This window comes from Oryctolagus cuniculus, chromosome 9 (assembly GCF_964237555.1).
Source record: "Oryctolagus cuniculus chromosome 9, mOryCun1.1, whole genome shotgun sequence".
Lineage (NCBI taxonomy): Eukaryota > Metazoa > Chordata > Mammalia > Lagomorpha > Leporidae > Oryctolagus > Oryctolagus cuniculus.
Genome location: NC_091440.1, coordinates 90009773 through 90025512, shown reverse-complemented (window position 1 = coordinate 90025512; position 15740 = coordinate 90009773). Strand labels below are relative to the sequence as shown.

At 38.3% G+C, this 15740-nt stretch overlaps 1 protein-coding gene across 1 annotated transcript in view; it reads left to right on the top strand.

The window, feature by feature from the left end:
• Positions 1-11781, top strand: part of LOC127492037 (zinc finger protein 717-like) — a 40075-nt gene extending 28294 nt beyond the window's left edge. The window contains exon 4 of the mRNA XM_051850064.2: positions 9514-11781. Within this exon, the coding sequence (XP_051706024.1) occupies positions 9519-10463 (945 nt within the window). The 5' untranslated portion in view covers positions 9514-9518 and the 3' untranslated portion in view covers positions 10464-11781. The remainder of the gene's footprint in view (positions 1-9513) is intronic.
• The last annotated feature ends 3959 nt before the right edge of the window (positions 11782-15740 follow it).

Here is a 15740-nt window from a genome sequence, read left to right as displayed (position 1 = left end):
ATGTGTTCTGCACGTGGAAATCCAATTTTCCCAGCACCATTTATTGAATAGACTGTCCTTGCTCCAGGAATTAGTTTTAGATCCTTGATCAAATATAAGTTGGCTGTAGATGTTTGGATTGATTTCCGGTGTTTCAATTCTGTTCCATTGGTCTATCCATCTGTTTCTGTACCAGTACCATGCTGTTTTGATTACACCTGCCCTGTAGTATGTCCTGAAATCTGGTATTGTGATGCCTCCGGCTTTGTTTTTGTTGTACAAGATTGCTTTAGCTATTCGAGGTCTCTTGTGCCTCCATATAAATTTCAGCATCATTTTTTCTAGATCTGAGAAGAAGGTCTTTGGTATCTTGATTGGGATTGCATTGAATCTATAAATTGCTTTTGGGAGAATGGACATTTTGATGATATTGATTCTTCCAATCCATGAGCATGGAAGATTTTTCCATTTCTTGGTATCCTCTTCTATTTCTTTCTTTAAGGTTTTGTAATTTTCATCGTAAAGATCTTTAATGTCCTTGGTTATGTTTATTCCAAGGTATTTGATTGTTTTTGTAGCTATTGTGAATGGGATTGATCTTAGCAGTTGTTTCTCAGCCGTGGCATTGCTTGTGTATACAAAGGCTGTTGATTTTTGTGCATTGATTTTATACCCTGCTACTTTGCCAAAATCTTCTATGAGTTCCAATAGTCTCTTAGTAGAGTTCTTTGGGTCCCCTAAATACAGAATCATGTCATCTGCAAAGAGGGATAGTTTGAGTTCTTCCTTCCCAATTTGTATCCCTTTAATTTCTTTTTCTTGCCTAATAGTTCTGGCTAGAACCTCCAGAACTATATTGAATAGCAATGGTGAGAGTGGGCATCCCTGTCTGGTACCAGATCTCAGTGGAAATGCTTCCAACTTTTCCCCATTCCATAGGATGTTGGCTGTGGGTTTTTCATAGATTGCTTTGATTGTATTGAGGAATGTTCCTTCCAAACCCAGTTTGCTTAGAGTTTTCATCATGAACGGGTGTTGTATTTTATCAAATGCTTTCTCGGCATCTATTGAGATAATCATATGGTTTTTCTTCTGCAGTCTGTTAATGTGCTGTATCACATTGATTGTTTTGCGCACATTAAACCATCCCTGCATACCAGGGATAAATCCCACTTGGTCTGGGTGGATGATCTTTCTGATGTGTTGTTGCATTCTATTGGCGAGAATTTTATTGAGGATTTTTGCGTCTATGTTCATCAGGGATATTGGTCTGTAATTCTCTTTTAATGCTGCATCTTTTTCTGGCTTAGGAATTAAGGTGATGCTGGCTTCATAGAAAGAATTTGGGAGGACTCCCTCTTTTTCGATTGTTCTGAATAGTTTGAGAAGAATTGGAGTCAGTTCTTCTTTAAATGTCTGGTAGAATTCAGCAGTGAATCCATCTGGTCCTGGGCTTTTCTTTGTTGGGAGGGCCTTTATTACTGTTTCAATTTCTGTCTCAGTTATGGGTCTGTTTAGGTTTTCGATGTCTTCCTGGTTCAATTTAGGTAGGTTGCATGTGTCCAGGAATCTATCCATTTCTGATAGGTTTCCCTGTTTGCTGGCATACAAGTCCTTGTAGTAATTTCTGATGATTCTTTTTATTTCTGTGGTGTCTGTTGTTACGTTTCCTTTTTCATCTCTGATTTTATTGATTTGGATCTTTTCTCTTCTTTTTTTAGTTAGTTGGGCCAATGGGGTGTCAATTTTGTTTATTTTTTCAAAAAACCAGCTCCTCGTTTGGCTGATTTTTTGTAATGTTTTTCTTGATTCAATCCTGTTGATTTCTTCTCTGATTTTAATTATTTCTCTTCTCCTACTAGATTTGGGTCTGGTTTGCTGTAGGTTTTCTAGATCCTTGAGGTGAATTGAAAGCTCATCTGTTTGGTGCCTTTCCAATTTCTTGATGTAGGCACCTATTGATATAAACTTTCCTCTTAACACTGCTTAATTTCCAACTTCATTCCTTTAAGGTCTGAGAAGCTGCATGGTATGATTCTAATTCTTTTGAATTTGCTGAGACTTGCTTTATGGCCTAGTATGTGGTCAATCCTAGAGAAGGTTCCATGTACTGCTGAGAAGAATGTAAAATCTTTAGCTGTAGGATTGAAAGTTCTGTATATATCTGTTAGATCCATTTGGGCTATAGTGTCATTTAAATCTACTGTATCCTTGTTGTTCTTCTGTCCTATTGATCTGTCTATTTCTGAGAGTGGAGTATTGAAGTCCCCCAGTACTATTGTATTGGGGTCTAAGTCTCCCTTTAAGTCTGTTAACAAATCTTTTAGATAAACCGGTGCCCTGTAGTTAGGTGCATATACATTGATAATTGTTATATCTTCTTGTTGTATTGATCCCTTAATCATTATATAGTGTCCCTCTTTGACACTCTTAACAGTTTTTGTGGTAAAGTTTATGTTGTCCGATATTAAGATGACCACGCCCTCTCTTTTTTTTTTTTTAATTTTTTATTTATTTTTTATTTTTTTTTAACTTTTATATAATGAATATAAATTTCCAAAGTACGATTTATGGATTACAATGGCTTCCCCCCCATACCGTCCCTCCCACCCACAACCCTCCCCTTTCCCACTCCCTCTCCCCTTCCATTCACATCAAGATTCATTTTCGATTATCTTAATATACAGAAGATCAGCTTAGTATACATTAAGTAAGGCTTTCAACAGTTTGCTCCCACACAGAAACATAAAGTGAAAAATAATAGATGATTTTTTTTAATGATGATGAAATCAGATCAGACCTATTGTCATGTTTAATCCCAGTGAGAGTCAAGTTGGGAGTTGATAGTTTCTTTTCTTTTCTTTTTTTTTTTTTTTTTTTTTTTTTTTTTTTTTACAGAGGATCAGTTTAGTATGCATTAAGTAAAGATTTCAACAGTTTGCACCCCCATAGAAACACAAAGTGAAATATATTATTTGAGTACTCATTATAGCATTAAATCTCAATGCACAGCACATTAAGGACAGAGATCCTACATGAGGAGTAAGTGCACAGTGACTCCTGTTGTTGACTTTACCAATTGACACTCCTGTCTATGGCATCAGTAATCTCCCTATGCTCCAGTCATGAGTTTCCAAGGCTATGGAAGCCCCTTGAGTTCTCCGACTCTTATCTTGTTTAGACAAGGTCATAGTCAAAGTGGAGGTTCTCTCCTCCCTTCAGAGAAAGGTACCTCCTTCTTTGAAGACCCAGCCATCCCACTCCTTGGAATTTACCCAAAGGAATTTAAATTGGCAAACAAAAAAGCGGTCTGCAGCCTAATGTTTATTGCAGCACAATTCACAATAGCTAAGACCTGGAACCAACCTAAATGCCCATCAACGGTAGACTGGATAAAGAAATTATGGGATATGTACTCTTTAGAATACTATACTGCAGTAAGAAACAACGAAATCCAGTCATTTGCAACAAAATGGAGGAATCTGGAACACATCATGCTGAGTGAAATAAGCCAGTCCCAAAGGGACAAATACCATATGTTCTCCCTGATCGGTGACAACTGACTGAACACCAAAAAGGAAACTTGTTGAAGTGAAAGGGACACTATGGGAAATGGTGAATTGATCAGCATAGCCCTGACTGTTAATGAACAACTTAATACATTATCCCTCTTAGTAGTTTTTTTGTCTGTTCTACTTAATATGACTGATTTAATTCTGTAATTAATACACAGTTATTCTTAAGTGTTGAAATTTAACTGAATTGTGATCCCTGTTAAACATAAGAGTAGGAATAAGAGAGGGAAGAGATATATAATTTGGGACACGCCCTCTCTTTTTTCATTTCTGTTGGCATAGTATATCTTTTTCCAGCCTTTCACTTTCAGTCTGTGTGGATCTTTGTTGGAAAGATGTGTTTCTTGTAAGCAGCAACTAGATGGGTTTTGTTCCTTAACCCAATCAGTCAATCGGTGTCTTTTAACTGGACAGTTCAGGCCATTCACGTTCAATGTGACTAATGATAAGTGGTAACTTTGCCCTGCCATTTGCCAAAGATAAGTTCTAATATATGCTTTGAATTCCCTGTGATCTTTTGCTGTGAGCTTTCCTTCCTTTACCTTCTTTCACATTGATGACCGTGTTTCTGTGTGTAACACATCTTTAAGCATCTTTTGCAGGGCTGGACGAGTGGCAACAAATTCTTTCAATTTCTGTTTGCTATGAAAAGTCTTTATTTCACCTTCATTCACAAATGATGGCTCTGCAGGATATAATATTCTGGGCTGGCAGTTGTTCTCTCTTAGTACCTGGACTATATCTCGCCATTCCCTCCTAGCTTGTAGGGTTTCTGATGAGAAGTCAGCTGTGAGTCTGATTGGAGATCCTCTGAGAGTAATTTGACATTTCTCTCTTTCACATTTTAGGATCTTTTCTTTATGTTTCACTGTGGAGAGTTTAATTACAACGTGTCGTGGTGAGGATCTCTTTTGGTTGTGTTTATTAGGGGTTCTGTGAGCTTCCTGTACTAGGATTTCTCTGTCCTTCTCCAAACCTGGGAAATTTTCTGCTAATATCTCACTAAAAAGGCCTTCTAATCCTTTCTCCCTCTCCATGCTTTCAGGAACTCCTAGAGCCCGAATGTTGGGTTTTTTAATAGTATCCTGCAGATTCCCGACAATATGCTTTAGATTTCTAATTTCCTCTTCTTTTCTTTGGTCTGACTGTATCCTTTCCTGTTCTCTGTCTTCTAAGTCCGATATTCTCTCTTCTGCTTCACCCATTCTGTTTGTAAGGCTCTCTCTTGTGTTTTTCATTTGATCTATTGAATTCTTCACATCATTATGATTTCTCTTCACTATAACAGTTTCCTGTTGTACTTGTTGTTTTGTTTCATTTTGATTCCTCCTTAATATTTCATTTTCACTAGAGAGATTTTCTACCTTGTCCATTAAGGATTTCTGTAGTTCAAGAATTTGTTTTTGAGAACTTCTTAATGTTCTTATCAATTTTTTGAGATCTGCTTCTTGCATTTCTTCTATCTCATCATCTTCATAATCTTGAATGGGGGTGTGTTTTTCATTTGGGGGCGTCATGGTGACTTCCTTGTTTCTATTATCTCGGTTTTTGCGTTTGTTATTTGGCATATTGGAGATATTTGGTTTCTTCACTGTGGTGCTTTTTCTTGTTATACTATGACTCTAGATTAAGTGGACTGTCTGTTTTTGATGGAGCCTTAGAGGCTTGAGATGGGTGTGGCCTGAGAGCTCTGTTTGGTGTGCCAAAGGTGACACTCCCAGGTAAGGCGTGATAGACCTCTCATTCTCTCTTTCTTTCTTTTTTTGATTCAAAGGGGAAGTAATTCCCCACAGCTGAATGAAGGTGGAGGTAGTTAGCAGGCAAATGATATATCCACAGGAGCCAGAGATCGGAAGCTCTTTCCCAAGGACCTTACAGGGAATCTGTTCTGCCCTCAGGGTGGGCTCAGATTCTCCTTCAGTCTCCCACTGGGTTGCCAAAGTTATGGAATTGTAGCGTCTCTGGAGAGTGCTCACGTGAATTCCATGAGTTCTCTCCCCCACCGTCTCTTTTTTCACAGTCTCAGTTCAGTAGCACCACAAATTTACTAGGTCCTAATCTCCTGTTAATTCGCCCTGCCCAGAGTCAGGTTTTTCTGCTAGGCTCAGGGCCGGTGCAGACCTGAGGTCACTCTGCTTATGACGTATGTCCAAGATGGCGCCTGCTCTTTGTCTTGCTCGCCCTTGAGAGGTGAGCAGAGAGAGAGAAACCCGTGTCCGTACCAGTCACCTTTCTCTCTCTCTCTCTCTCTCTCTCTCTCTCTCTCTCTTCCAGTTAGCCTGGTGAACTCCCCCCCCCGGGCGTTGTTCCCTCTAGTCTCCTCTCTCTGCTTGCCTGCTGGTGTCTCGGGCTATTGAGGTTCGGCTCACCTCGCATTCCAGTGCTGGTGTGTTGAGTCTGCTGCTGGTGTCCTGAACTGTGGGCTCCCACGCTCTCCACGCAGGTCCACTGTGAATCATGCATTCCGGAAGAGTTTCTTCTGCTGTTTCCTCCCCTAGTCTTCCTTGAATCTGCAGTATCTCCACTTTTATTAAACTATCTCTCCCCTGACTATCAGTGTGCTCCCTTCCTATTCCGCCATCTTGCCTCGTCCCCCCGAAGTGATCTACTTTCTTAAAGATCTATTTATGAATTTGAAAGGCAGCACTAGAAAGAGAGAGTGGAAGAGATTGATCTTCCTCCTGGTTTGGTCACTCCTCAAATGGCTGCAATGACTGTGGCTAGGCCAGACTGATATCAGGAGCCAGGGGCTTCTTCCAAGTCTCTCACATGGGTGCAGGAGCCCCAATATTTGAGTCATCCTGTGCTGCTTTTCCAGACACATTAGCAGGGAACTGGATCAGTTTGGAGCATTAATGTCTATGATACTCTCCTTGCAGTTAAAGGATTTAGAATCCATTTTGATTATGGGTGGGCCAAGTACAACAGCTTCCAATTGCCCAAGGTTTGGATCAGATGGGTTCTGACAAATTTTGTTAAAATAGTTATTAATCATAACTCTCAGTTTAAGCTTTTCTTACCAAATTGTCATGTTTGCTGATGTTTATATCTATGGGAAAATTGGGTCTCTGGATTGCGACCAATGAAAGCATCCAGACTAACAGTACTAAGGTCAACAGTCAGCAGAATGATGTCCAGCTGAACTGAAATAGCTTTTCTTATTTGGTAGAGGGGTTACCTCCTGCATTATACTGACATACTGACATAGACAGTAGATATTGGAGCCTGTTCCTTCTGCCAAATGGAGAATGCCACATTTTGGTCCATCATATATATATATATATTTATATATTATAATACATATTATATTATATATTTCTATATATAATATAGAATTACATATAATTATTATAAATATATAATATATAATTATATAAAATTATTACATATAAATTTATTATTTATATCTAAATATATAATTATTTCTGATCCAGCTCCTTACCAATGGATTGAAAAAGCAGTGAAAGATGGTCCAAGTGCCTGGGTTGCTGCCACACACATCGGAGGAGAAGCTCCTGGCTTCAACCTGGCCACACTCTGGCTATTGAAGTCATCTCAATAATATATATATATATATATATTACATATATATAATACATATAATAAATTATATAATATTATCTGTTTATAATTATTATATATTATATAATATATTATAAATTATAATATATTTTATATACGAATATATTTATATGCATAAATATAGAGAAATAAATGTAAATATATATATATAAAGAATTTATTTATTTATTTGACAGGTGTGCTTACAGACAGTGAGAGGAAGAGACAGAGAGAAAGGTCTTCCATATGCTCATTTACTCCCCTAATGACTGCAATGTCTGGAGCTGGGCCAATCTGAGCTAGGAGCTTCCAGTTCTCCCACATTTTGGCAGGGACCAAAGCACTTGGAACAGCTTCTACTGCTTTCCCAGGCTATTGCAGAGAGCTGGATGGGAAAAGGAGAAATGGGGACTAGAACTGGTGCACATAAGGGGTGCCAGCACTGCAGGTAAAGAATTACACCACTGCACCACGGTGCTGGCCCCAGTCTATCCTTTATTAAGGAGATCTCAGTAATCATGTTCAGGTATTGCTGTCCTATATTCATGGCCAAAGTCCTAGCAGACAACATGGTTTGGAGAATCGTAAGCACAAGGTGTGTAGGAGACTTCATTTCTCATACAGCACAGTTAGTAACAAGGTTCCAAGAGGGGAAATTACTTGCATCATAGTCTTTGAGAACTAATGGACATCACAGGTGATGTAAAGAATTTAGAAGGTTTGTGAGCCCCTAGAGTGAAAAAGTCACTGGGAGCACAAGGACAGTGCCTAGAGTTTATTTTGGTGGATTTTAGCCCCTTTCATTGGAGGGAGGCCCAAAGAAGCTGGACTGATTTGTAAACCTCAGAAGTGTCTTTTCAAGGTGAAGGTAAACTGAGACTTAGGGGTTTTTCGAAAAGCTTTGAACAAAACACACTTGCCACACTTGGTTAAGACACATCATTTATCTATTGATTTTCATCAGATCTGTTAACATTAGGTATAAGGTACAGTGGACATGGTGGATGGCATATAGCAATATGATTTTAGTAATATATCATGAGGTGCTTTTTTTTTTTTTACTGGATTCAGCAGGTAAAATTGGGATACCTAATGGGATATAGCTGGAATAATCACCTTTTTGTTAAATAAATCTGAGGTTATAAATGTTAGTGTATGAAGACATTGAGTTTTCTTTTATTGGGCCTTCTTGGTTATTTTAATCTGGGATCTGCGAATTCTCATTTTCTCTAGGCAAGTTGTAACTGAAAAACTTTATTTTATTTCTCATCATGTTGGACCAACTCTGCTGCTTCTGGGATTTTTTTAGTACATCTGACAATTGGAAATTTAGACAATAGTATAGTTAAAATGAGGTGTACCAAGTAAAGTATTTATTTTTATTCTGATACATATTTTGGAATTCTTCTAAAATTCCTATTGAGTATCAATTCAGGGAAGTCTTATTCATTTTTGTGAAAGTAGAAAGTGAGAAACAGTGAGAAATAGATTTTCTATTAACTCTCTCCCCAAATACTATCAACAGTTATGACTAATCTGAAGCCAGAAGCCTGGAATTTCACCTACTCATCTCTATCACAGGGTCCCAAGCACATGAACCATTATCTGCTGCTTTCCAGTATCTATTATCTCAGAGCTGTATTGGAAGCAGAGTAGCCTCGGCTTAAACTGGCACTGTTTTGAGATACAGGCATCCCAAGCAGTGACTTAAGTCATCTTACCACAAAAACCATTCAATCATACTTGAAAAAAATTCTGGTAGTAAATAGGATCATGGATGAACATTGGAAAATCTATGGATACAATTGAATATATTAATGTATTATGGAGAAAACCTGTATATTCATAAATATGTATCTTCTAATCATTTTTTAAAAAATGATGGAACGAGGATATAAGCCTGAGCCATTCTCCCTTATTGCCCAAAGTAGATAAACTTTGGAATGTATTCCTTGCCCTTTGAAACTCAATTGGGTCTCACAGCCTATTGCCTTCATACCCCACCCTGCACTATTTTCTAGGTTCCTAAGGCCCCCACCCAGTTCCTGGAATTCCCCTCCACTGCTGCCCCCTACCCTCATGCCCAGCCTTAGCCCTTCTTAAAAAGGTCTGGCCCCTGGGAGTTGAGGCCTTCATGCTCCATCTTGTACGCACAGGCAGTTGGTCACCCACCTCTGTGGATTAATTTTCTCTGAATAAATTCTATCTGGCTGTAAATTCATACACTTTCTCCTCTATTCTACAACTCTTTGGTGCCTTGTGTGAGGAGGCACCAATGCAGACCTTTTCCTAACATCTTATCCCTCTTAAATACAAGTAACTTCATTCCTTTTACATGAGTATGCTAGAAGAAACAATTGTATTTGATTTACTGACATCATTTTTTTTCTCACTTCAGTTGCCATGAAACTGGATGAGTTTATTAAGACCAACCAGAAAAGTCTGGAGAAAAATCTGAATCAGGATGTTATGAAAAATAATAAGACATTAACTCCCAAGGGAGTTGAATTCAGAAAAACCCTTAATTTAAGTATAAGCCATATTCCCAAACTGAGTATCAAAAAGGGTAACTATTCAGGAATAAAATCTGAAGAATGCAGTATATGTCACAATGTGTGTCCCCATTGTGGGCCTGATCAACTACAAGCTGGAGAGAAATTTCATGCTACTAAGGTAGCTGGGAACACTCTCCAGTTCTGTGAACCTCTTAATCAACAGCACAAAATTCAGACCATGGAGCAGGCACTTGAACAAATTGGACAAGGGAAAGTCTTCAAAAGGAAGAATATATTCTGTGAATCTGAGAAGCTTTTTATGGTAGAAACCTGTAATAAGTCAACTGCCACTTTTGGCAAGACAACTCAAATAGTGCAAGATTTCCATAAGAATTCTAACCTTAGTATACATAAACAAAGTCCCAAAAGAGAGAACATTTTTAAGTATATTGGGCCTGTGGAACCTATCATTTACCAATCACATGTTAGAATGAATCATAGACCAAATATAGGGAAGAAATCCTATGCATGTAAACCTTGTGGGAAGTCATTCAGTATTAAATTCTGCCATACCCTCCATCACAGTACTCATATAGTAGAAAACCCTCATGTGTGTAATGATTGTGGAGAAACCACTCACCAGAAGTCAGACCTCATTAGACATCAGAGAATTCACACAGGGTTGAAATCTTATAAATGTAATGACTGTGGGAAGTTCTTTGGCCAGAAGAAACACCTCATAAATCATCAGCGAATTCACACAGGTGAGAAACCTTATGAATGTAATGACTGGAAAATCCTTTGGCCAGAAGGCAAACCTCATAAATCATCAGAGAATTCACACAGAGGGTAAGCCTTATGAATGTAATCATTGTGGAAAAGCCTTTGGCCAGAAGTCAAACCTCGTAAATCATCAGAGAGGTCACACAGGGGAGAAACTTTATGAATGCAATGACTGTGGAAAAGCCTTTGGCCAGAATTCAAACCTCAGAAAGCATCAGAGAATTCACACAGGGGATAAGTGTTATGAGTGCAATGACTGTGGAAAAGCCTTTGGCCAGAAGCCACACCTCATAAATCATCAGAGAATTCACACAGGGGATAAGCCTTATGAATGCAATGACTGTGGAAAAACCTTTGGCCAGAAATCACAACTCAAAATGCATCAGAGAATTCACACAGGGGAGAAACCTTATGAATGTAATGACTGGAAAAGTCTTTGCTGAGAAGTCAAACCTCACAAAGCATCAGACAATTTGTACTGGGGGGGAACCTTATGAATGCAATAACTGTGAAAAAACCTTTGCTGAGAAGTCAACCCTCAGAAAGTATCAGAGACTTCACACCATGGAGAAAGCTTATAAATGAAATGACTGTGGAAAAGCCTTTGGTCCCATCCTTGCATACCAAGGATAAATCCCACTTGGTCTGGGTGGATGATCTTTCTGATGCATTGTTGGATTCAATTGGCCAGAATCTTGTTGTAGATCTTTGCATGTATGTTCATCAGGGAAATTGGTCTATAATTACTTTCTTTGTTGCACTTTTTTCAGGTTTAGGAATGAAGGTGATGCTGGTTTCATAGAAAGAATTTGGGAGAATCGCCTCTCTCTCAATTGCTTTTTATAACTTGAGAAGAATTGTAGTTCGTTCTTTAAATGTCTGTTAGAATTCAGCAGTGAAGCCATCCAGTCCTGGGATTTTCTTTGCAGCGAGGGTCTTTATTACTGATATCATTTCCATCTGGTTCTGTGTGTGTTTAGGTTTTCTATATCTTTGTTGCTCAATTTAGGTAGGTTTTATGGATGTAAGGATAGTGGAAAGCCTCTTTGCTGTGATTCATAACTCATAAGATATCACAGAATTAACACAGGGAAATTTCTACATGACCTTTTTGTGCAAGTTATATCTCATGAAATATTAGAGAATTCACCAAGGGGAGAAATGCATGAATGTAATAAATGTGAATAAGCCTTTGTGGTGCAAATCAGACCTCATCAAACATAAAAGAATTCTCATGGGGAGAAATTTTATGAATGTAATGACTCAGAGCCTTTTACCATAATTCAGCCCTCATTGTACATCATCAAATTCATATAGGGAAAAACTCCTTTGAAAGTAAAATCCCTTTAATTAGAAGCCATACCTCATAAGACAACAGGGAATTCACATGGGAGAGAAACCTTATGGGTGTAGTGAGTGTTGGAAAGCTCTGCCCAAATCTCTCCTTATATCAGAATGCACAACACATATATCTAATGAATGAAATAAATGTGAGAAAGTCATTTCACATAGGTAATGCCTCATAATCCATCATGGAATTTGAACAAGGGAGAGACCTTAACAATATAATGAATGTGGAAGAGCTTTTCTCCAAAATTCGTGTAAGTATTGTGACAAAACCTTTTGCTGGAAATCACATCCTATCCAACAGAGACTCATGTAAAGGAGAAAGCTTATAAATATTATTAGTGTGAAAATGTTGTTTGTCAGAAGTCAATGGTACATCAGAGAAGTGACACAGGTGGTTTCTTAGGAGTGTAATGATTGTGTAGAAACATTTTCTTTATTTCAGGCTTGTATAGATATAGAATTCACAAAAGGTGATATTCTTTGCATGCTGTAAATAGGATAAAACCTTTAGCCAGGAATTAGACATCAATAGACTTCAGAGAATTTATAAGGAACAAAAGTCTATGCAATGAATTTGGAAAAAGTATTTCTGCTATAAATCAGTCTTCAATTCCCATGAATAGACTCACAAATGAGAAAACATGCATGCATAGAAAAGTTTTGTACCGTAAATTATCTCTAGATGGTAAACTAATAACTCACACAAAAGAAAAATCATGAGAGTAATGGAACTGGGAGACCCTTTGCTATAAGGCAGATTTCCAGAAAGCTTAGCAAGATTACAGAAAAGTCTCTGAAAATGTAACATGTCTGAAAGATTTGTTGGCATCACAAAGGGGAGGATAGCTCAAGTGCATGTGTTTTTGTGACCAGGCATCAAAATTGATATCTCTTTTTCTTTGATGAATTCCTTATTTATTTATTTAACAGATTTAGAGACAAAGGATTCCTGTTCATTGATTTACTACTATAAGCCCACAATTGCCATGGTAAGGTCTATGGCAAAAACTGAGTGCTGAGGGCTGTGAATCTGATTCATCACTGATAACACTGAAGACATTGGTTCCTGGTTCTTATGCTGCTATGCATGGAAATGTTTTTCTAATTTCATTTTCAAATAGTTCATTGTTAATATAAAGAAATGCTTCTAATTTTTAAAATTTCATTTAAATAATTTGTGATTAATGTGTACTAGCCATGCATTATTACAGGGTGTAGTGCAATACTTGCACACATTTATGCAGTAAAAACTGATCAAGCTAAGCAACTACAGTTTTCTTAATTTTTTAAAGATTTATTTATTTGAAAGACAGAGTTACAGAGAGAAGTAGCAGCAGAGAGAGAGAGAGGTCTTCCTCTGCTCGTTCACTCCCCAGATGGCTGCAATGGCTGGAGCTCTGCCAATCTGATGCCAGGAACCAGGAGCTTCTTCCAGATCTCCCACTTGGGTGCAGGGACCCAAGGATCTGGGCCATCTTCTACTGCTTTCCCAAGCCATAGCAGAGAGTTGGATCAGAAGAGGAGCAGCCAGGACTAGAACTGGTACCCACATGGGATGCTGGTGTTTCAGGCCAGGGCGTTAGCCCACTCTGCCACAATGCTGGCCCCCAAGCAACTATAGTTTCTAATTCTTCTCCATGATTTGAGACTACCAGCTCCTCTCTTTCAGTTCTTTACACAGAACCTAATATGGTTGAATGTAGTCATCTCATGATATTATGGAACACCAGAAGTTCTTTCTGCCTCTTTGTATTTTGTTACCTATTATCCAATCCCCCTCTATCCCTAGCTGCTTCCCTTCTCAGCTGCTAGTAATCACAGTTCTGTGTTCAGATCCATTATTTTCTTTCACTTCCACATGTGACAAGGACCAGGTGACATTTGTGTTCCTGTTTCTGGCTTATTTCCATTAATTTAATAATATTTTGTTCTTTTTTGTATCTAAATGAAGTTCCCCTGTCCATTTCTTTTTCATTGATGGAAAGCTAGATTGGTTTCAAATCATGGCTGCAGTGAACTGTGTTATAGTGGCTGTGTTATGGGAAAATTGCTGTATCTTTGATATGCTCTTCTGCTTTCCTTCTAATAAAATTTCCTTATTATATATAGCCAAGAGCAAGATAACTTTCAAATGGTAGGTCAATTTTTATCTTTATTTTAAATTTTTGTTATTTATTTGAAAGAGTTACAGTAGAGGTAGAGACACAGAGAGGTCCTCCATTAGCTGGTTCACTCTACAGATGACTACAAAGGCCAGAGCTATGCCATTCTGAAGCCTGGAGACAGGAGCTTCCTCTGGGTCTCCCACATGGGTGCATGGGTCCAAGGACTTGGGCCATCTTCTACTGCTATCCCAGGAGATAGCAGAGAACTGGATTGGAAGAAGAGCAGCTGGAACTAGAACTGGCACCCAAATGGGATGCTGGCCCTTCAGGCCAGGGCTTTAACCCACTGCACAACAGCACCAGCCCCAATTTTTATCCTTTTTAAGGAATGACCATACTGTTCTCCATAACATCTGTACTAATTTGTGTTTTCACCCACCATATATGAAGGTTTTCTTTTCCCATATGCTCTCTAACATTTGTTATTTTTTATCATTTTGGCATAAAGATGATATAGTTATTGTTCATGTTTTTGTGTATTTTGAAATCAGTTAATTTATTTATTAAATATTGTTTATTTGAAAGGTGGATTTAGAGCAAGAGGGAAAGACAAAGATAGCTTTCATCTGCTGGCTCACACCCCAGAGAGTTTCAACAATTGAGCCTGGGGCATGCTGAAGTCAGGAGCTTCATCCAAGTCTCCCACGTGAGTGGCAAGGACCCAAGTCCTTCGTCCATCTTCTGCTGGTTTCCCAGGTGTTTAGCAGTGAGCTAAATTGGAAGTGGAGATTCCTAAACTCAAAGTGGAACTCACATGATATGCTGGCCTCACAGATTGCAGCTTACCCCACTTAGCCACAATGCCAGCCCCTCGATCAATTTAATTAATCAAAAATAGGTCAGTAATGTTGGCATCTATCTCATTTTGTTTCTTCTCTGTTATTATTCAACTTACTGATGTTTTATTTTTGTTCACATTATTCTTCTCAATTGCTCTACCTGAGGTGAGTAGGGCTGCTGTGTTGCTTAACTGCAGTGTATGCTTTAGATTACTCATTTACTGAGTGTATGTCATTCACATAGCACTTCATTGAAGTTCTACTATGTCCCAAATCCTCTTCTAGGCACAGAATTCAGACCACTTTTCTCTTAGGCCTAGATCTTGCCTTTGACATACTACTTGGAATTTAGTAGCTCATGAAATCTGCAGACTGCATAAATGAATGAGTATTGTGAGGGCTGTGCTTTTGTGGAGGAACTTCATAAGAGACCGAAGGAATAAAATAAATCAAAAGTATCCACAGTATATAGAATGTATACTATTTTACAAGTCACAGAGAAGAGGAAGAAGAAGGAAAGTAGTGAGACTAGAAAGTTTGTGGCAAGACTAACAGGCACTTGTCGAGAACTTAATAAGACCATTAGGAAAGCAGTAAGGTTTCTTTACCTCCCTGTGGACTCTGCTCTCCAGAGGTGAACAGGGTCCTCTAAACCCACTTGCTGCACACATAAAAACCTGAGCGCTGTATTCTCCCACAGGTGTTGGAGACTGATATTGTGTTCTGATTTATATATAGAGTTTCCCTATGTTTACTTGGGTTTTGGTCTTATGATTACATTTTTAATTCGCTGTGAGTTCACTTTCACAGAGTGTAAGAGATGTTGGAGTCTATTTTCAGGCTTCTACATATGGATAATCAAGTTCCTCTGCACCACTTGTGAAAGAGATTCTTCTTTCTCCAGTTCATTTTAGTTCCTTTGTTAAATATGAGTTGCTGGTAGAAATGTGGGTTTATTTCTATGCTACTTATTCCTTTCCATTGAACTATGTGTGTGTTATTATATCAGTGCTAACACTTCTTCTTTTTTTTTGCAGTTTATTTATTTGAAAG